Source organism: Mastigoproctus giganteus, chromosome 7 (genome assembly GCF_048544385.1).
Source record: "Mastigoproctus giganteus isolate SK-2022 chromosome 7, ASM4854438v1, whole genome shotgun sequence".
Taxonomy (NCBI): domain Eukaryota; kingdom Metazoa; phylum Arthropoda; class Arachnida; order Uropygi; family Thelyphonidae; genus Mastigoproctus; species Mastigoproctus giganteus.
The window spans coordinates 19511542-19532784 of record NC_143581.1 but is presented as its reverse complement, the minus strand read 5'-3'; the positions used below and the strand labels follow the sequence as shown (position 1 = coordinate 19532784).

Here is a 21243-nt window from a genome sequence, read left to right as displayed (position 1 = left end):
TTTCTCTCTTTGCAACTTGACTTTCTCCAGTCCAACTTTCCTAAGAGTGAGGTAATTTTCCTTGGTGATTTTAATGTTCACAACTCCAGCTGGCTTCCGTTTTCTAGTCACACCAACCCAGCAGGTCGACATGCTGAGGCTTTTGCAATTACTAATGACCTAGCACAGATTGTTCATTTACCTACAAGAATACCGGACAATCCTAATCATACAGCCAATACGCTTGATCTTTTTCTCACAAACAACCCTTCTAAGTACACGGTCGAAGTGAGAGGTCCTCTAGGCACTTCAGATCACAACTTGGTGATGGTCTCTTCTCCAATGGAACCTTGATCTCATGGCTATTCCCAACCTCGTGTTGTTTGGCATTACAAGAATGCAAAATGGGATGACCTGCGAGACTTCTTTTCTTCTTTTCCTTGGTCGGATTACTGTTTCAAAACTTCTGATGTCAACGTTTGCTCAGATCGTGTCAGTGAAATTATTCTTGCAGGAATGGAATCCTTTATCCCACACTCCACTTTAAAATCTCGTCTTTTATCTAAACCTTGGTTTTCCAATAAATGTGCTAAGGCTGTTCAAGAGAAGAATGTTGCATATCGTAATTGGCTTGTTTCTAATTCTTCAGTTTCATTTTCTGTCTATACCAAAGCTCGCAACAATTGTAAAGCAGTTATTAATCAGTCCAAACTAGAGTTTGAACAGGCTAAGAGTAGGAAACTTGCTTCTTGACCTAATGGTAGCCGAGTATTCTGGTCTCTTTACAGAGCTGTTGGCCGCAACTTTTGCCCATCTCTGCTCCCACCTCTGTCCGAACCAGATGTTTCTGTTGCCACTTCAGCCAAGGATAAAGCTGACCTGCTAGGATTCCATTTTTCTTCCAGCTCATGTATTAATGATCTTGGTAAAACACCTCCCACCATTCCCAACACGCTCCATTCAATGCCTCCTGTGGTCATCCGTCAAAAGGATATCAGAAGGATCTTGATGAATCTTGATGCTAAGAAAGCTCCATTTCCTGATGGTATTTCTCCACTTGTTCTCAAAACCTGTGCTCCTGAACTTACTCCTATTCTTTGCCTCCTTTTTTCACTTTCTTATTCCAAAGGTGTTTTTCCTTCTGCTTGGAAATTTGCTCATATCCAGCCAGTTCCTAAAAAGGGTGACAAATCCCTCCCATCCAATTATCGTCCCATTGCAATTACTTCTATCTTTCTAAAGTAATGGAGAAATCAATTAACCGGCAACTCTTAAACTACCTAGAAATCTTCCGTCTGATCAACGATCGCCAGTATGGATTCCGTCAGTGTCGATCCACTGGTGATATTCTGACTTATGTTACCCATTTATGGACTAATTCAATGGAAAGGTTCGGTGAAACACAAATAGTTGCTCTTGACATCTCAAAGGCTTTTGATCGTGTTTGGCATAAAGGTCTTCTAAACAAGCTTCCATCTTATGGTTTGCCAACTGTTTTTAGTAATTGGTTATCCAGTTTTCTCTCTGATCGTTCACTGAGGGTGATGGTAGATGGCTCTCTGTCTTCTAACTTCTCCACTAATGCCGGTGTCCCCCAAGGTTCAGTTCTTTCCCCCACTCTTTTCCTCTTGTATATCAATGACCTTCTTCCATCGACTGGAAATCCTATCCATAGTTTTGCCGATGATAGCACATTGCATTCAACTTTCCATTTTGAGAAACCTTGTCGTGCTGAATCAGCTTCAACTTCTCGAAAATCTGCTTCCAATTCCTTAAATGCCGATCTTCAGGTAATTCTTCAGTGGGGCAAAAACAACTTAGTTGATTTCAACCCTTCTAGAACTCCGTCTTGTCTTATATCTCATAAAAAGGATTCTTCTGCTCCTACGCTTATCTTTAGTGACACTCCGATTTCTAGGCAAAATGATATATCTCTTTTGGGGATTACGCTGATGTCTAATCTCTCTTGGCACAAGCACATTAGAAATATTGCTTCCTCTGCATCTAAAAAACTTGGTTTTCTCTTTCGCTCTCGGCGTTACTTTTCTTCCAAACAGCTGCTCATTCTGTATAAATCGCAAATCCGCCCTGCCATGGAACATTGTTCCTACATCTGGGGTAGTGCCTCCAAAACTTCTCTCAGGCTTCTTGATTCCATTCAGAAGAGGGCAGTTAGGTTAATTAATGATTCATCTCTAACAGAGTCTCTCCACTCGCTTTCTCATAGACGCACTGTTTCTGCTGCATGCCTGTTCTACAGATACTTCCATGGGCACTATTCTTCTGAATTGGCTTGTATAATTGCCGGTCTCTCTTTCAAAACAGTCCGAACACGTGCCGCCACCAGCCAACATCCATTTACGGTCCAACTTCAAACCCACAGAACCAACTTTTCATCTTCCTCATTTATTCATTCAACTGCCGTTTTCTGGAACAACCTTCCTTCATACGTATTTCCTGAAAATAACAGTCTACAGAAGTTCAAGTCCAATGTCAACAAATATCTTCTTTCGTCTTCTCAGCCTCCATCCCAAGCACGGTACTAAGTACAATAGTTTCTAATACCTCTCGTGTTTGGGGTTCACATAAAAAAAAAAAAAAAAAATCTTTATTATTTATGACCCAAGTCTCACATGAGTAGAAGAGGGCTGATTTTGAAGTGATATTGTGCAGTCATAATTTTGTTTCAGTTGTCATTTGTTTCCGTAGTGGCGTTTAATCGTTCCGTTCACTTTATTATATTTTTGTAGTGTACTGTGGTTGTCTTTTCCTTCATTATATTAAATTTTTCCAAACATGTGAAATCAGATACTTGTTCTATTATTTTGTCATCAATAACAATTTTGACTCTTTGTGTGTTTTTTCCACATAATCCCATTGATTTTGTTTTTGAGGTGTAGATTTTCATCTCATACTTCTTATTTATTTTATTCAGTTCATTTGCTGCTCTCTGTAGTTCATCTTTGGATTTTGCAATTGTAACTGGATCATCCACATATAATATAGTTTGTATTTTATTCGTGTTGTTCAACTGTATTCCGTTTTTAATTGTTTGTTTCCATTCTTTAATAATTTTATTGATGTAGATATTAAATAAATTTGATTATAGTTTACATCCTTGTTTGACTCCTTTATTGGTGTTAATCGGGTTTGATAGTTGGCCATTAGAATATTTTATGAAGACTTTCGAGTTTTTATATAGGTTTTGCATCGTTTTCGACAGTTGGGTTGGGATATTTTCTTCATGTAGAATCTGCAAAAGTTTTTTTGCGGTTTACATTGTCATATTCTTTTTCATAATTAATAAACAGCAGAAACGTTGGTAGGTTGAATTCTCTTCATTTCTCCATAATTTGTTGTAATGAGAAAAGGGCATCTATTCTGCTTCTCCCTTTTCTGATCCCACATTGTTCTTCTAAGGATTGTTCACTATAGAGTATTCAAGACTTTATTCAAGAGTGCTTTGGAAAAAATTCGGGAAAGTGCAAAACTCCAAGAATTCCTACGGCCAATTACAAACATTACATAAATGGGTATAAAGAAGAAATAGCAGATCTTAGATGGAGGGTGTAGCGTTTTTTTCCCAGTGAATTATTCAGGGTTTTTTAAGGCTGCACAACATGTAAATTGATCTGTGAACACACTTATGTAAATATAATTCACTTAAGACCCCAGGCGCTAACATCTGGTCAGCATGGGCTTGGTAAACCCATGGACCTGAGCTGGATATCATTATTCTTCTCTTTCTATTTCTTGGTGATTCCTTTCTACTTCTCTCTCTCTCTCTCTCTCTCTCTCTCTCTCTCTCTCTCTCTCTCTCTCTCTCTCTCTCTCTCAGGGTAACTCGGGAATTTTTTATTTTAATTTTTTGGTTGGTGCAGCATAAGCCTCAGGCTTCCCTGCACCATATGGCTAATATTAATATTATTAATAATAATAAGGGCATGCTTGGGGGCCGTTAATACAAATATTTATTATTTATTTATTTTTGCACCACTGGCCATTTTTAACACTTCGTTCAATTCAACACTAGTTAGCGACGCTGTGACTGCGGTAATTTAGCTCGTGCCATTTATTCCCATTAATGTTTCTATTATACATTTGTATTCAGTTTTTCACGATTTTTTTTTTTTAATTCATAAAGCTACCTCTGGATCCATTGTAGTGTTCCAAAAACTGTCATTTGCAATGCATTTTTGTAATTGTGATGCACCGATTTACTGGCACCCCAGTTATTATACGTTGAGTTTGTTTTTCACCGCAAGGTGGTCAAAGTGTACTAGTCAGAAGAATAACCGTGTTAATCTTTGGTATGGCGGTGTATTTTTTCATCATTAAAAGTTGAGTTATAGAATCGCGATGTTAGTTTCCGTTGCGGTTTTCGCACTGTTATTTCATACAGTTATTGTACATTGTAATAATGTCGAAGTCGCTAAAAACGTTCTTCCTAAAAATGGAGGAGGAAGATTATCTTTTGGTAACCTGAGCGTGTCTAATTTGAAGAAAGATGGCATGGATAATGTAGATAATCGATTGAATAAACGTGCTGAACCAATTCTTCCTCGAAATGGTGATCTGAATGTGAACAGGCGTAATAGTATTATGAAACAGCATACTACTAGCAGTGGTATAAAATTATACGAAAGCCCTGAATGCTCATCGGATATTCGACGTATCTGTGCATCCAGCATTTTGACTAACAATTTTGCTGTTCTGGAATGTATTCAGAATGACAAGGTACGTTACCACAAATCATGAAATTGGTATTAACAAAACCATCATTATTGACTAGTGAAATGTCATAATTGCTGCTTTAGTGATTCGCTGACGTTTGGTAAGGATGGGGGCGAGTGACTGAATTATTCTATTTTTATTTTATTTTTTTCTTGTAATCTGTTTTTTTCAAATCTGAAATTGTGTTCATTAAAAAGAAATGAACGTTGCCAGTTTTGTAAAGTTGAAGGAGGGCCCAATTGAAATAAATCGACCAGCCATCTAGACTTATGATTTCAATCTTAATTTTACCATACGAATTTAATGTTCATGGAACTAAAGTTAGTAAAATTTAATGCAAAACTTCACGTTTAAAATAAACACATGCATTATTAAAGCAACATTTTTGTATTGTTGTACAAATGGATGTACTTTGGTTAAATGAGAATTGGAACCTGGGAATTTTACAGATAAACTTCAGTTCATCAAACAGCCATTTACTGATATCTTAAAATCATCATCTACATGAACAACTGTACAGGTTGGAGCATTGTGAATTCGAGGCAAGTTATTGCAAAGGATAAAGGGATAGTTGATTGGCAGAAGACGCATTGCTATTGGCACTACTTTTCATGGGCTAATGCTATTAGTGATGTCCCTCAAGGTTCAGTGCCTTATTGTTTTCATTACTTATTAACAATATTGAGGAAGTTATATTGTTTAATTTTTAAATTTGGTAATGGTACAAAGGTTGACAGGGTGATTAATGATAAGAATCAAGGTGTGCTACTCCACCAATACCTGGATCAATTGGGAAGAGGGTGCCTGAAAAGTGGTAATTGAAGTTTAAATTGATAAATGCAGACTACATCATATGTGTAGCACTAGCATTAGTAGAGGCATACGATGCAAGAAAGCAAGCTTATGCAGCATCAGCCAAAAAAAAAAAAAAAAACCTCCCGTTTCACCCCTCCATTCGTTCCAAATGCCTGTCCAGCTCAGCCTTAAATTTATTTAGGCTATTAGCTTCCACAACAAAAGATGGAAGCCTGTTCCACCAATCAACTACCCACTGGCTAAAGGTAAGATTCTGCACATCTATTCTACAACTATCTTTCCTCAATTTGAAACTGTGCCCCCTCAGGTTCTTAGTCTGAGCAAGAGCAAGAATCCCGTCAGCATTCAGCTTGCTCAACCCATTTAAGGCCTTATACATCTCAATCAGATCACCTCACAGGTGCCTACTCTCCAGGCATTGCAACTTGCAGAACTTATAAGCCTTTCTTGGTAAGAGCACCCCTTTGTTCCCCTCACCAGTCTTGTTGCCCTTCTTTGTACTCATTCTAGCAACTCTACATCCTTCCTAAAATTAGGCCTCTGAACCTGTACACAGTATTCTAGGTATGGCCTGACCAATGGGATAATCACCTCTCTGTCCCTTCTAGCAAAATTCCTATATATCATTGACAAGACTCCATGACCTGCCCTGGCAGCCCGTCTGCACTGCTCAGCAAACTTCATATTTCACTGCACAATTACCACCAAGTCTTTTTCACTTTCCACTTCCCTGAGTGTAGTACCACCACACATTTGGTTTGTTTCTCTTAGATTATTGCTACCATATGCAGTACCTTGCATTTGTCAATGTTAAACTTCAGTTGCCACTTGCTGACTGGGCTAGCCGGGTGGGTAAAGTGCCTGCCTGGCAACCCAAAGGTCGCGGGGTCGAATCCTGCCTTGGGCTTGGATCAGAGTAGAAAATACAAAAAAAAATACCCTTGGGAGATGCAATATGGCCACAGAAGACGATGTGCCAACAACTAACAAAAAAAAAAGTTGCCACTTCTCAGCCCATTTTCCCAACTTTATCTAAATCCAGTTGGAGTAGCATACTGTCTTTACTGTCGTTAACAACCCTGCCAACCTTTGTATCATCTGCAAACTTGGACAGTAAACCTGTCCAAGGCATATACTCCTGATATACCCTCATCAATATCATTGATAAATATACAAAACAACAATGAGCCCAACACCGAACCCTTGGGAACTCCACTAATAACATTTGTCCACGAAGGGCAGTTTCCATCGACTACCACTCTGTCATCTCCCACTCAACCATCCCTTTATCCATTGTAGAAACTTACCCTTAATGCCATACCTCTCCAATTTGTATAGCAGTCTTTTCATGTGCAACAGTAACAAAAGCTTTCCTGAAAGCTTTTGATTCTGATTCTAAGATTTGATACTAATTCCACAATAGCATACCAGTTAGGTGTTGATATGCAAGTTAGTTGCAAACAGAAAAAGATACCTAGGGGTTATTGTACAGACCAGTGTGAAATTCTCTGAATGGTGTAGGGGTAGGCTGCTAGGACAGCACATGGGGTTTTTCAGTGATATGTAGGAATTTTGCCATCAGGAACAAGGTGTATTATCCTGCTGTATAAGGCAATGGTTAAACTGCATCTTGAGTATTGCATACATGTATGGAAGTTTCATTTTAGGAATGACGAACTGTTGAAATGGGTACAGAGAAGAGCAACAAAGTTAGTCAGGGGCACAAAAGGGTCCTCTTGCCGGAAAGATTTCAATTTTTCATATTACAGAATAGGGAAACAGACTTGCAAGGAGGCCTGATAATTTTCCTCCCACAAAACATATCAAAAATTCACTTCTGTATTGTGAAGAGAAATTTTATGCACAAGATGTTGAATTTCTGAGCTCTGGTATCTATTATTTTTGATATTCATTTGTCCAATGAAATAAAATCATGCCTCATTGAAAAAAAATATTAATTCTGGGTCATTTCTTTGTAGTGAACTGACTTGAAGGAACTATTCACAAAATCTGATTCTGGTTACAGGAGATGTGTCTGCAAACACTGCACTAGGGCCACAGTTTTAACAATTTTGTCACTCATAGTATTCTTCAATATTACAATTTTTTTTGTGCAAGGCTTAAGGGATTTACTAGGTCAATTTCCAGACAAGTGCCAATTTCATTTCTGTTGATACTCACTAGTTACATTGTTGTTTATTAGCATTCACATTAGTAGAGGCATATGATGCAAGAAAGCAAGCTTATACAGCACCAGCCAAAAAAAAAAAAAAAAATCCTTCCCATTTCACCTATCCATTTGCTCCAAATGTTTGTCTAGTTCTGCCTTGAATTTATTTAAGCTGTCCACTTCTACAACGGCAGAAGGAAGTTTGTTTCAGAAATCAACCACCCGTTGGCTAAAGGCAAATTTCCACACATCTATTCTACAGCTGTCTTTCCTTGATTTGAATTTGTCCCCTCAGGTGATTAATCTAGATTAGAGGAAGAATCCCATCACCATTGAGCTTACTCAAATCATTCCAGACCTTATACACCTCAGTCAGATTACTTCACAGGTGCCTAGTCTCCAGACACTGTAATTTGCATAACTTAAGCCTTTCTTTATAAGAGCACCTCTTTGTTCCCCTCACAAATCTTGTTGCCCTTCTCTGTACTCGTTCCAGCAGCTCTACATCCCCCCCTAAAGTGAGGCCTCCAGATCTGTATATAGTACTCAAGGTGTGGCCTGATCATTGCCTTATATGAGGGATAATCACCTCCTTTTCCCTGCTAGAAAAATTCCTGTATATCATTGACAAGACACCATGAGCTACTCTTGAAGACCATCTGCACTGCTCAGACAACTTCATATCTTTCTGTACAATTACCCCAGGTCCTTTTCATTCTCTACCACCCTGAGTGTAGCACTACACAGTTGACATATTACTCTAGGGTTACTGCTACAAATATGCAGTACTTTACATTTGTCGGTGTTAAACTTCAGTTGCTTCCTCTCAGCTGATCTGCTCAACTTTTCTAGATCCTGTTGCAGTAGCATACTGTCATTAACAACCCTGCCAACTTTCGTATCATCTGCAAACTTAAACATTAAGCCTGATATACCTTCATCAATATCATTAATAAATATAGAAAACAACAATGGACCCAACACTGAACCTGGGGAACTCTACTAATTACATTAGTCCATGAAGAGCAGTGTCCATTGATTACCACTCTGTCTTTTCCTACCCAACCATCCCTTTATCCATAGCAGCAATTTCCCCCCAGTGCCACACTCTCCAATTTGTACAGCAGTCTTCCATGTGCAACAGTATCAAAAGCCTTTCTAAGATCCAAGTATATGATATCAAAATTATTCTTTGTGACCATATCATGGTAACCAATCAAATTGGTCAGTCAAGACTTCCCCTTAACAAACCCACTCTGTGTCTGAACTATAACTGAAGTCTTGGCTAGATGATCCCATTGTGCTTCTTTGACCAGTGTCTTCATTAATTTCCCTGGAACAGAAGTTAAATTAATAGGTCTATAATTACTTGTGTAACTCTTTGATCCTCCTTTGTGAATTGGGATCACATTTGCACATCTCCAGTTCATGGGTACCTCCTCTGAGTCCAAGGAAGCACTCATAATTATGGCTAAGTGTTTGCTTACTTCCTCTGCTGCCTCCTTTAATATAACTGGATAGATCCCATCCACTCCTGGTGCCATTCTTATGTTTATCTTCAACAGTTTCTGCTCCACTTTGCTCTTAGTTATTACAAAATCATTTAGCTCACTCCCAGAGTTTAATACACCTCTGGCATTCCCCTCCCTGAATAACTCCTTGTGTGCAAATATAGATGCAAAATACTCATTCAGTTTGTCAGCTACCTCAATAGGTTCATCAACAATCGAACTGTCGATATCAAGTGTACCAATCTGATTCACCCCCTTCCTTCTAGAGTTTACACAAGTAAAGAACTCTTTGCATCATTTGTCAAAGATTTCTCATAATCTGACTTTGTCTGCCTATCCTCCTTTGTGACTTGATTACTGACCAGCTTATATCTACCATAGGCTTCTGTGTCATCTGTTAATTTATATGTATCCCATGCATCTTCCTTCTCTGCCACATGTCTCATTAATTTATCGGACAATCGTTTAGGCCTAAACCTTGAACAATATTTCTTAGTTGGTACAAAAAGACTAGTAGGTTTCAAGATTAATTCTTTGAATGCTTCCCATTTAGAATTTGCTGTTGGTAACATCATCAGTTGGTCCCATTGTATAGAATTTAAAAACTGTCAGACCACTGAAGCAAAACCCTTCCCTTTACCCCTGATGGTAGTTACCTCTTTGAGTAAATCCCACATCAGAACACTGATCACTGCCACCTAGTGGTTCCTTTATCTGCAGATTTATAATGCATGAAGAATCACTACTGATAATCAGATCAAGACTATTACTCCCTTTTGTTGCCTCCCAAACATGTTGCTGTAGAAAACAATCATTTAATAAATCCACAAAAGCCTTGCTAATGTGTGAATGGCCAACCCACAAGTTCCAGTCAATACTTGGGAAATTAAAATTACCCATTATAAGACAATCTGATTTACTGGCCCACTCAATTTCTCTGTACATTTGTTCATTATACTCATCTGAGTCATCAGGCCTATCACACACTCCTACTCTCAATTTTGCTTTGCCAGTGTTTGTCACACCAAACCGACTCAACACTGCACTGTCTACACATATCAACTGGCTGCACTTCCTTAGGTTTTTTTTTTTTCTTAACTAATAGCATAACCTCTCCTTCCTCCCTAACCTGTCTATCATTTCTGTACACATTGTACTTCCCAACTTCCAATTCTGCATTCCTTATATCTGTGTGACACCACCTCTATGATATCCAACAATATCTGCTTTTGATGTTTTGACCAACACCTCAAATTCATCAAATTTATTTAAGAAACTCCTAGCACTGGTGTACACACAAGTATACATGCACCTGTTCTTATTCTTAGCTACCCTAACAGAGCCTGTGTATTTACTTGTTCTGCGATGACTCCCAGCAGTCTGGAATCCCCCGCACCTTGTTTTCCAAGTTGCTGCTCATTCCAATAGAAGCAGTGCAAGAATCTCTTTCACTTCTGCTAGTGGCTACTGCTAATCTTTTAGTCTGTGTATTAGTCTTACATGGTGTATCCAGGTATTACAAGCTAGGTCTTGCTACCTGGAAGTCTGAAATGGTGATGGAACTGATATTCAAGTAACACTTGAGTCAATTATTATCCAATAATACACCTTTTGTTTTTATTTTATTTAGTAAATTCAGAATCTTATTTTCATGTGGAATACAGATGTGAGGAAAGTTTCTTGTGACACCACCTAGCAGAATTATAGTCTATAACAATTATACAAGAATGCTTGCTGATCCTGTGTAAAGTTAACCATGACTGAAGTTAGGATAAGCTTACATAGAACCTGGTCAGATTATTATTATTGTTAGCCATATGGTGCAAGAAAGCCTGAGGCTTTTGCTGCACCAATAAAAAAAAAAAAAAATTTTTTTATCCTGGGTGTGCCATACCATACTCACCAGATGTGAGCCCCTGGGGTTGCTGTAATAATAAGGCTCTACTTGTCCTCATCATTGCAACTCAAAGCGACCTCTTGTTCACTCCAGCTGAGGGAGCATACATGCTGGCAATTTATATACACTTGTTGCCTTATGGCTGCTGTCTCCTGAGCCGACCGGGCTAGCCGAGTGGGTAAAGTACCTACCCGGCAACCCAAAGGTCGCGGGTTCGATTCCCGCCTCGGGCTTGGATCAAAGTACTGCAAAAACCTTGGGAGGTGCAATATGGCCACAGAAGCCGATGCGCCAACAACTACCAAATCGCTGTCTCCTGAAACAGCCTAGGGGAAAAAAATCTGTATTTGGGGATGATGCTTGGTTTAATGAACTTAGCATCTTAGGTGTTATGGATGCAGCTGTTGTAGGTTTTAGTAGTTGTTTTTCTTAATGTTGCTGTTTACTTTTTTGGTTTGTAAATTTAATCCCTTTAGCTAAAATCACCATCACCTACTAGTTATAAATGTTTCTTTTATTTTGAACACTTAACTGCATATAAATCTCTTGTTATGATTTATATAGTGCATTAGCATCTAAGAGCATAGTGTTAGATGTGATGTGTAGGCTGGTGCAGAATGGCTTACACTATTCTGTATCTTATTTGGGAAGAATAACTCACATGGAAAACCCTACCTCTGTTGGCTGAAATTACCTTCTGTTTTTATTTCATTTAGTAAAATAGAGACCAGAGGAACCCAATGGATTCTTCTTGTCTCCATTGGGACTCAAACTCAGACCTCTCCAAACAGGTGAAAAAGCACTGAAACCACAGCACTGCCACAGAGGATACATATGACCTTTGAGGTGTCACAGACATTCTCAGGTATTATAAGCTAGATCTTTGCTACCTGAGAGTCTGAAATGCTGATGGAACTGATATTTAAGTAACACTTGAGTCAAGTGGACCAAATTTCAGCTAAGTCCAGTTCTGTGACAACCATATCCTCTGCTTGCACGTTCATGATAGTGGGATTGTTAGTAACCCTGGATTAACCCCATGTGCAAGTCCTGAAATATGGCACCTAAGTATACTGGATGGTATCACCCATGTGTGAACCAACATAAGCAGGGGTTGAGATGTGTCATCCACACCACACAGTATAATGCCACCCCACTGTGTTATCAGGCAATACTATGTGGTAGATCACTGTCATCAGCCACTGCGCTATGACCACGTTGCTTATTGGAGGCTTGAAGTGGTGAAACTCATGTTTAGTCTCCAGTGCAGCGCTTCAACAACCCTCCATCTCTTCCATCGTGCAGTATGATTGTTGTTTGAGGTTATGATGGGCATCATAACCTCATATAACAATGGGTTTTTTTTCTTTTCTTTTTTTTTCCAGTGCAGCAAAAGCCTGTGGCTTCCTTGCACTATATGGTGAATACTATTGCTACTATTACTATCATGGCGAGATCCAGTCCTCGTTATATTTCAAGTAGTCTCTCTTCACATGCACCTGAACATTCAGTTCGTCCCTGTGGTTCTCTATAGGTTTGGGGTCAGAGCTCTGGGCTGGCCAGTCTAACTTTTCAATGCTCTTGTCCTCAACATGAGCAGTGTGATTTGGAGCATTGTTCTTCTGATTCAGGCATGGGCTTTATCTGACATGCTGCCACAGGATAGATAATGCTTTATTGTCCAGGACAATAAAGCATTATCTATCCTGGACAATAAAGCATTATTGTCCAGGACATCTAGATAGACCTTATCATTAGAGATTTTGTCTAAAACAACTGAGGTTCCCAGGCCAAACTGTGAAAAAGAGTCCCAGACCATCACACTGCTAAACTTCATTGTTGGGTGTGCAGTCTGCCAGGTAGCTCTTTCCGGGCATACACGCAGCCGTCAGAGTGGTAGACTATGTACTGTGACGTGACTCATCATTCCAAAGCAGAGCTTTCCATCAGTTCAAGAATCTTGAGACTTTCACCAAGCTAGACTGAGTATAGCATTAGTTGAAATGATTAGTGGCTTGTGGATGGCTATATGACCATGGTAACCTATATTGTGCAGCGTAACGTGCATTGAACCAGTGTTGATATGTGTCCCAATCATCTCATTAAGGGCTTGTGTTGTGTGCTGTGACAATATTGACCTGCATTCCAAGTAGGCGATTATTTGCATGTTGTTTCTTATTTTTGTTTATACTCTGGCATGTCTACTTCAGAAGAGTTAATCATTTTGACAATGAATACAATCATTAACTGTATTTAGTAGTCACATGGGCTTGAACCATGGTCCACTCGAAGCTTTTGTGATTCTGCTTTCGTTTGCAGATCACATCACCAGTTATCAACTTAGGGATCTTCAGTGCCATTGAATTGTCACAGACAGAGCAGCTGATTACTTAGTGTTCCCCCTTATTATCATTCTGCACTGGAAGTCTTAATTCCGTCAATTGTTTGCATTTTGCATTCATTTGTACCACTGTTTTCTCAAAGGCCTATGAGCATGTTTATAGTTGGTCACATCTTACCCAAGCACAAGAGATATAACTGTCGACATGGATGTCCAGATATTAAAACTAATATCCAAAAATCTCCCTAATATTCTATTAATATTATTATTAGCTCTTTACCGTACCTTGGAAGGTCATTACTTTGGTTCTTCCTATTTATATTTCCATATTATATTTTTTTGTGATTAAGTTTAAATGATGTACTGAATATTGTAAGTCATCCTCAGGACTGACAGTTAAAACTTGATTATCTGTAAACAGAGTGACTAAATATGTTCCTTGTTTTAAAGAGATATTACCATGGTATCTTCAATTGCTTATCACAGGTTTATGCAAATATTAAAGAGAAAGGTGAGGGCAGCATCCTTGTCTATCCCTTCTGTTTACTAGCTTCTAATCTAAAATCTTTCTGTTAATTGTTTTGTTATTGCTTTCTTCATGACATTAAATATGTATAGCTTTTATTATATGATTTTGGCTTCCGTTATCATTAATTCTGCACTTCATTAATTGGCATAAACCTGTAAGGTTCTGTTAAATAATTTCTAACATTTTATCTTTGATTGGATACTGTGATGTGGTCACAAAGGAACTGGATGCAAAAAATAATTTTGATATCATATACAGTACTTCGATTTTAGGAAAGCCTTTGATACTGCTGCACATGGAAGACTACTGTACAAATTGGAACACTATGTCATTAAGGGCAAATTGCTATGAATAAAGGGATGGTTGAGTGGTAATCAATGGATACTGTGTTTCATGGACTAATGTTACAAGTGAAGGTCCCCAGGGTCTGGTGTTGGGTCCATCGTTTTCTGTATTTATTAATGATATTGATTAATAAAGTATATCAGGCTTAATGTCAAAGTTTGCAGTTGATACGAAGGTTGGCAGGGTTGTTAATCACACTGACAGTACACTACTGCAACAGGATCTAGAAAAATTGAGCACAAGGGCCGAGAGGTGGCAGCTGAAGCGTAACATTGACAATATAAGGTATTGACCTTTCATTGAAAAATGTAAGGTACTGACAAAAGTTGAGTTGTTTTAACATAAAACTGAATTTTCTTTTCAGAAAACCCAATGTTCACATGCACGCACGCACACACAATATAAATATATATGTGTATATATACCTTGGACTCAGGGGAGGTACCCATAGACTGGAAATGTGCAAATGTGACCCCAATTCACAAAGGAGGATCAAAGGCTGACACAAGTAATTATAGACCTGTGAGCTTAACTTCTGTTCCAGGAAAATTAATGGAGGCACTGGTTAAAGAAGCACTGCAGGATCATTTAGACAAGACTTCAGTTATAGCTCAGACACAGCATGGTTTTGTTAAGGGGAAGTCTTGCCTGACCAACTTGATTGGATACTATGATGCAGTCACAAAAGAACTGGATGCAGGGAATAACTTTGATATTATATACTTGGATCTTAGAAAGGCTTTTGATACTGTTGCACATGGAAGACTGCTACACAAATTGGAGCAGTGTGACATTGGAGGCAAATTGCTGCTATGGATAAAGGGGTGGTTGAGGGGGAGAAGACAGAGAGTGGTAATCAATAGACACTGCTCATCGTGGACTAATGTTATTAGTGGAGTCCCTCAGGGCTCAGTGTTGGGTCCATTGTTGTTTTCTGTATTTATAAATGATATTGATGATGGTATATCAAGCTTAATGTCCAAGTTTGCAGATGATACAAAGGTTGGCAGGGTTGTCAAGGACACTACTGACACTATGCTGCTGCAACAGGATCTGGAAAGGTTGAGCAGATGGGCTGAGAGGTGGCAAATGAAGTTTAACATTGACAAATGTAAAGTACTACACATGGGAAACAGCAACCCCAGAGCAACGTATCAACTCTGTGGTACTACACTGACAGTGGTAGAGAATGAAAGGGACTTGGGGGTGATTGTGCAGGCAGATATGAAGTTCTCTGAGCAGTGCAGACGGGCTGCAAGAGTAGCTCATGGAGTATTGTCAATGATATACAGGAATTTTTCCAGCAGGGATAAGGAGGTGATTATTCCATTGTATAAGGCAATGGTCAGGCCACACCTAGAGTACTGTATACAGGTCTGGAGGCCTCATTTCAAGAAGGATGTAGAGCTGCTGGAACGAGTACAGAGAAGGGCAACAAGATTAGTGAATGGAACAAAGGGGTGCTCTTACGAAGAAAGGCTTAAGTTTTGCAAATTACAGTGTCTGGAGACTAGGCACCAGCGAGGTGATCTGATAGAGGTGTATAAAGCCTTGAATGGTTTAACCATGCTCAATGCTGATGGGATTCTTCCTCTAGCTCAGAAAAATCACCTGAGAGGGCATAAATTCAAATTGAGGAAAGACAGATGTAGGATAGACGTGCGGAAATTTGCCTTTAGCCAGCGGGTGGTTGGTTGGTGGAACAGACTGCCATCCCTTGTGGTGGAGGTTGATAGCCTAAATAAGTTTAAGGCTCAGCTGGACAGGTATTTTGAACGAACAGAGGGGTGAAGTGGAAGTGGGTTTTTTTTTTTTTTTTTTGGCTGATGCTGCATAAGCTTGCTTTCTTGCATCAAATGCCTCTACTAATGCTAATGCTATAGGAGTTAATAAACTTGATTTTTGAAAAGGTCTATAGATCTCAGTAGTTTGGAAACCACTGGCATAGAAAACTACCTTCGTATATTGTACATTTGCATGCGCATTACTCTTCTGCACTTCGTTAGCACTTTCAAAGAGACCAGCTGCAGAGAACAGTAAAGTGGTATAAATGTGGATCCCCCCCCCCACCTTCCAGAGGATATTTTTCAATTTTGATCAGTATTTTGGTAGATAGTACTGTTTTTTTTTTTTTTTTTTGTTTTTTTTTTTTGTTTTTTTTTTCCTCCAGTGCTTATAAAGCAGTGGCTTATATGTAAGTTGAAAACCTGCAAACTTAAATGTGTACTACATTTGCTTTTTTGGCATTTTTGAACATAGAAATTTTAAATATTCATTTTTTTTCCCTAACAGTTAATTCTGAAAGAATATTTTGGAAAGCACCAACAAAAAGATTTTGTTTTGTTTTGTTTTTTAATTTTGTTTAAGATTTTGTAAAATTTTTAAAATAAAATAAAAGGCTTCCATCTATTGTTATGGAAGTGGATGGGTTGAATAAATTCAGGGGAGAAATAGACAAATTCTTGGAGGGTACGAATGCGTGAACTGTTTTTTTTTTTTTTTTTTTTTTTGTGGCTGATGCTATGTGAGCTTGCTTTCTTGCATCATTTTCCATTATTACTACTACTATCAGTGGTGAGCTGTGAATATTTTAACAATGGGCTCGCAGTTTATCTTTCTTTCTACTGAGTAAATTTGATCAGTCACAGAAGTGACGTCATCCGCGGTTTCCACCAGAGGTGCTTCCTACACTCGCACTAAATAAAGTAGTGTGATTAGTGCTCGTGACGAATTTTTCGTGATAGGTATGATATCTCGAGTCGGGGCCAATTTAGGGGAGAGGGGATTGGACAGGTGGGCTGATTATCCCTTAACCATGCATATAAGTGTATGTGTATAACTTTCCTAAGTCTATCTTAATAAAAAAATATAAAAAAACCTTTAAAACCTGGTCACCATGCCTCCCCTTATGATGATACATGGATATGATAGTGTCTGGAGTTCTTTTTAGAATCTTTGAATAGTATAACGTCACAATCATACTTCCTGAACTGCAACCATACAAATATTTGACAATATCTTTATTTTCATTACATTTCATTGTTAGGTGCCCCTAACAGCTGTGTATGCCGTTTCAACTACAAGATCGGTACTTCAATCGACGCTGTTTTCCAGAGACATTTAGATATGTTGCAATCACAAGTATACATCTCTTACTAGGTGCATTATAGCCATAATAGCTTATGTGCCTTTAAACTCCCATAACAACATCTCTTTAGTTATCATAAATCTATTATATCTTGTCTTCCAGAAATTATGAAAATTTGTGAATGATCAATAAAATATTCACAATACAAAAGCTTTTATTTCGTAATCAATATATACAAATCAAAATACCCAAAAGAAATGTGAAGGATGTTTCACATAACCCATCTACCAACGAGCTCGGCACACGTGCACCTGTTTTTTTAACAACTAGGGAAATATGATGGATACAATTTTTTCATGACAAAATTTTAATATTGCAAATAAAAAATAACACGAAATATTTCCCATATCACAAATAACATAAAAACTATCACAAAACATTCCACAATATAAAAACTGATATTTCATAAAAAAAACTATTCTAGAAAAAGTACACAAAAATCACAGATTACATAAAAAAAAAAATAATGCAAATATTCAAGAAAATTTTATTCTAAAAATGGCAATTTACTTCTTTATTAATATTTGTTGTCGATCTTCTGCTTTGCTTAATAGCTGAGCGCAAATTATGCAGTTACGTAAAATCATTCCTCAGTACAGAGGAATGATTTGACATAATGATCCAGATCAAATTTAAGCAATGGCTTTCCATTTAGATGTATGGTGGTCATAATCTGCAACGTGTTTAATTGTCAATATTATTCATTCATTCACTCAATATTTATTTATTACGCTGTTCGCTCAGCTTCAGCACTTCTAATTGCAATGTTTTCAAAGATATTTTCTGGCTTTCTTAATTGAAAAGGGAATTTCACTTGATTTTAAAGATAAACTGTCTTTGACATAATCTCTAAAATCATTAATTTTTATTTCATATTTTTTATCAGAAAACTTAAATTTCTCATTCTGTTTTTGCCGTCTTGCCACCGAGACGAAAGTTCTTTCACATTCCCTGATTTCGTGTAGCATATGTTTAAAATTCTTTCAATTCCTCGTTGTCAATAGTATCATTATTTTCTTTATTTAATTTAAAATGACTCTGTTACATTAATAACTTGTCATGAGGTAATTTTTTAAATGTGTTCTTACTTTCGAATTTGATTCCTTCAAGTTCTTTCCACTTTAACGTGCTCTCAATTTTAGCTTCATAATTTCCTTCAGAATTTTTCAAATTAGCAATAGCATTGATAGTTCGAATAATTGTTATGTTGTTATTTGGTTTTTAGGAGCATTAGACTAAGGCCATATTGCTCCGGGGATATGCGGTGGTCATTCCCTGACCTTTCTGCCTCCTCCGTATTGGTGGTCACGGGCTCGAACCCCGGTCTAATCAAGAAGCGTGTGCTATGCACTGCTGCTCCTGCCCACCTGGCTATGGAGGCACCATTCGAATAATTAATTTATCTGCTTTTACCATAGTGATTCTATAAAGCTTCTGAAAGGTAAGAGGCTCCTGCAGGATGTCGATCATTAGTGCTAAATCATTAAGATATTCCAGATATAAAAGTCGATTTAATAATCCGGAATATTTGCACAAAGTGGGATAATTCCTCCAACCCGCAATTGCCGTCTGCAAGCTACAGGTTGCCAATCGTGGCCCGAACAATCTTTATAGTTTCCACATCAAGTCCTTTAGCAATCATCCTTAATTCATGCTAGTTCTTTGGAGATTGGTGATAGTTTTTTTAATTATTGCACCTATGCCATATTTTAGAACATTTTCTGCATAGTGAAAGCCTTGACGAAGTTTCAAAATCTGCCAACATTTCATCTTCGTAAAGTATATGTAAAATCTTAGTTGCCTCAATGCCTCCCCCCCTCTACGTTGCTACAGTCGTTAGTTCTTTGAATGCTGTGCAAAATGTCGGAATCGTGCGGATATTCAGCTACTGTGACCATGTAAACTTAGACAGGAGAAATTTACTGGAAGGCGTGGATCACTCACTTCTCCAAAAAAACATATCCTGTTTGTTGGGGTAAAGAGGAACCAAAATGCAGGTTGACCAGAGGCTATTACCTGTGTCGGGAATCTTAATCCTCTGACTGGCTATGGAAAGCATATTAATTAGCACGACATTCTCAGAATGTGACTGCATAGGTTTTAGGGACACTATTAACATTGTGAAATGGTAATCCTTTCACCCTTAATTCGCACTTTTTAATTGCCTAAAGGCCAGAGGTGAGAACAACGCATACAAAGTTGTCTCTCCTAATCCATTCATTACATGGAAATTTTCTTCGTTCAAAGAAACTATTTAAATGTAATTACTAAGAGGAATTAAAAAAAATTGTTATAAAGAAGTTGGTTAAACAGAGGTCAGACTGTAATAAAATTAAATGAAGCAATGTTAAAATACAACTGGTCGATTTCGCCATTAAAATGATGGGGATGGGGACCCCCGCTCGCGCCACTGTAGTTTTGGCTCTGGATACTCAGTGATTGCATTTAGGATTTCATTTGTAAAATAAATGATCGTCTCAACAATGGGCTTGCAAATTTTCAAAAAAAATAACAGTGGGCCCATGCGAGCCTACTATAGCTCACCACTGACTACTACTAAAATGCAATGAAATTAAATTAAAGCTACTAACAGAAAAATCCAGTAATTTGTAAAGATATTTATTCTTTCCTGTCAGGTGCAGCCAAACAATAAGCATCTAGCCTTTGTGGAATTGTCTAGGAGGTATGAAATACTATGGAAAAAAAGTGTTTTTTTTTTCCCCCATTCACTTTGATCCTTGGGGTTCTTGGCAAACAAAATAGAGAGCGAGAGAGAGAGAGAGAGAGATCTATTGTAAAATAAAATGGCATTCATGCTATTTTATTTACTTTACAATTTTTTGCTTTTCACATGTATTGGTTACAAATTGGAAAATATCATTTTAGCAATCATACAAGTGATATGCCTTTCTAGTGGTGCTTTCCCAAATATTCATTCAAAATCAGTGTAAGGTTAAAAATGTACATATGCTGCCTTACTTTGTTGTAGTAGGCTTCTGCTATTAGCCCATAAAAAAAAGTTAGGCTCATTAATGCTGAATATGTCAGTTTTCCAGTTCTGTAAGCTGGTTTCAAAAGCTGGAGATGATGTATTGAAATACAGGCGGGCCTTGATTAACGCGATTAATTCGTCCCGCACGCGCATCGCGCAAAGTGGAAACGCGTTAATCGAATATAATAACCAATAGGAAAAATTATAATTGGTTCTTGACCTTCTGGAATGTCCATAAAGAATTTTAAAAATACCTTTTAAATAACTTTTTAACTGTATATAATGTAAAAGATAATGAAAATAATTATGGAATTAAATGTTTATTGCATAAAACAGTGGTTCTTAAACTGTGCGGCGCGGAATATTTTAAATTTTCGAGGGAAACACAGCGATACTTGACATCTGTTGGACACCTCGCGAACTACTAGCTCGAGGTAGTTCACAGTTTCAGCATTTCTTATTAAGTTGTTTGGACCTAACTACTAAACGAAACTGTTAGGTATTTCTTTTGGTCTGGGTGCGCCTTGAAAAAATTACTGAGACATTAAAGGCGCCGTGAACCGAGAAACTTTGGGAACCTCTGACATAAAATACATAATGAAGAAATTACTGTTGCGGAAATATTTGAACAGTGTTGACTTTCTCATTTCATCAATTAATTTCCGATAGCCAACAACAATCTTCTCTGGGCCCTGGCGAAATAAATATCGCAGAGAACATCAAACGTTTTGTTTGAAGTTCTATGCGATATGAAAGATTTCATCTAATTCTTTTACTGTTA

At 37.9% G+C, this 21243-nt stretch overlaps 1 protein-coding gene across 1 annotated transcript in view; it reads left to right on the top strand.

Moving 5' to 3' along the window:
* The first annotated feature begins 4273 nt into the window (after window positions 1-4273).
* Window positions 4274-21243, top strand: part of Glg1 (Golgi apparatus protein 1) — a 187943-nt gene continuing 170973 nt past the window's right edge. Inside the window, exon 1 of the mRNA XM_090378712.1 lies at window positions 4274-4716. Coding sequence (XP_090234838.1) covers window positions 4339-4716 — 378 coding nt within the window. The 5' untranslated portion in view covers window positions 4274-4338. The remainder of the gene's footprint in view (window positions 4717-21243) is intronic.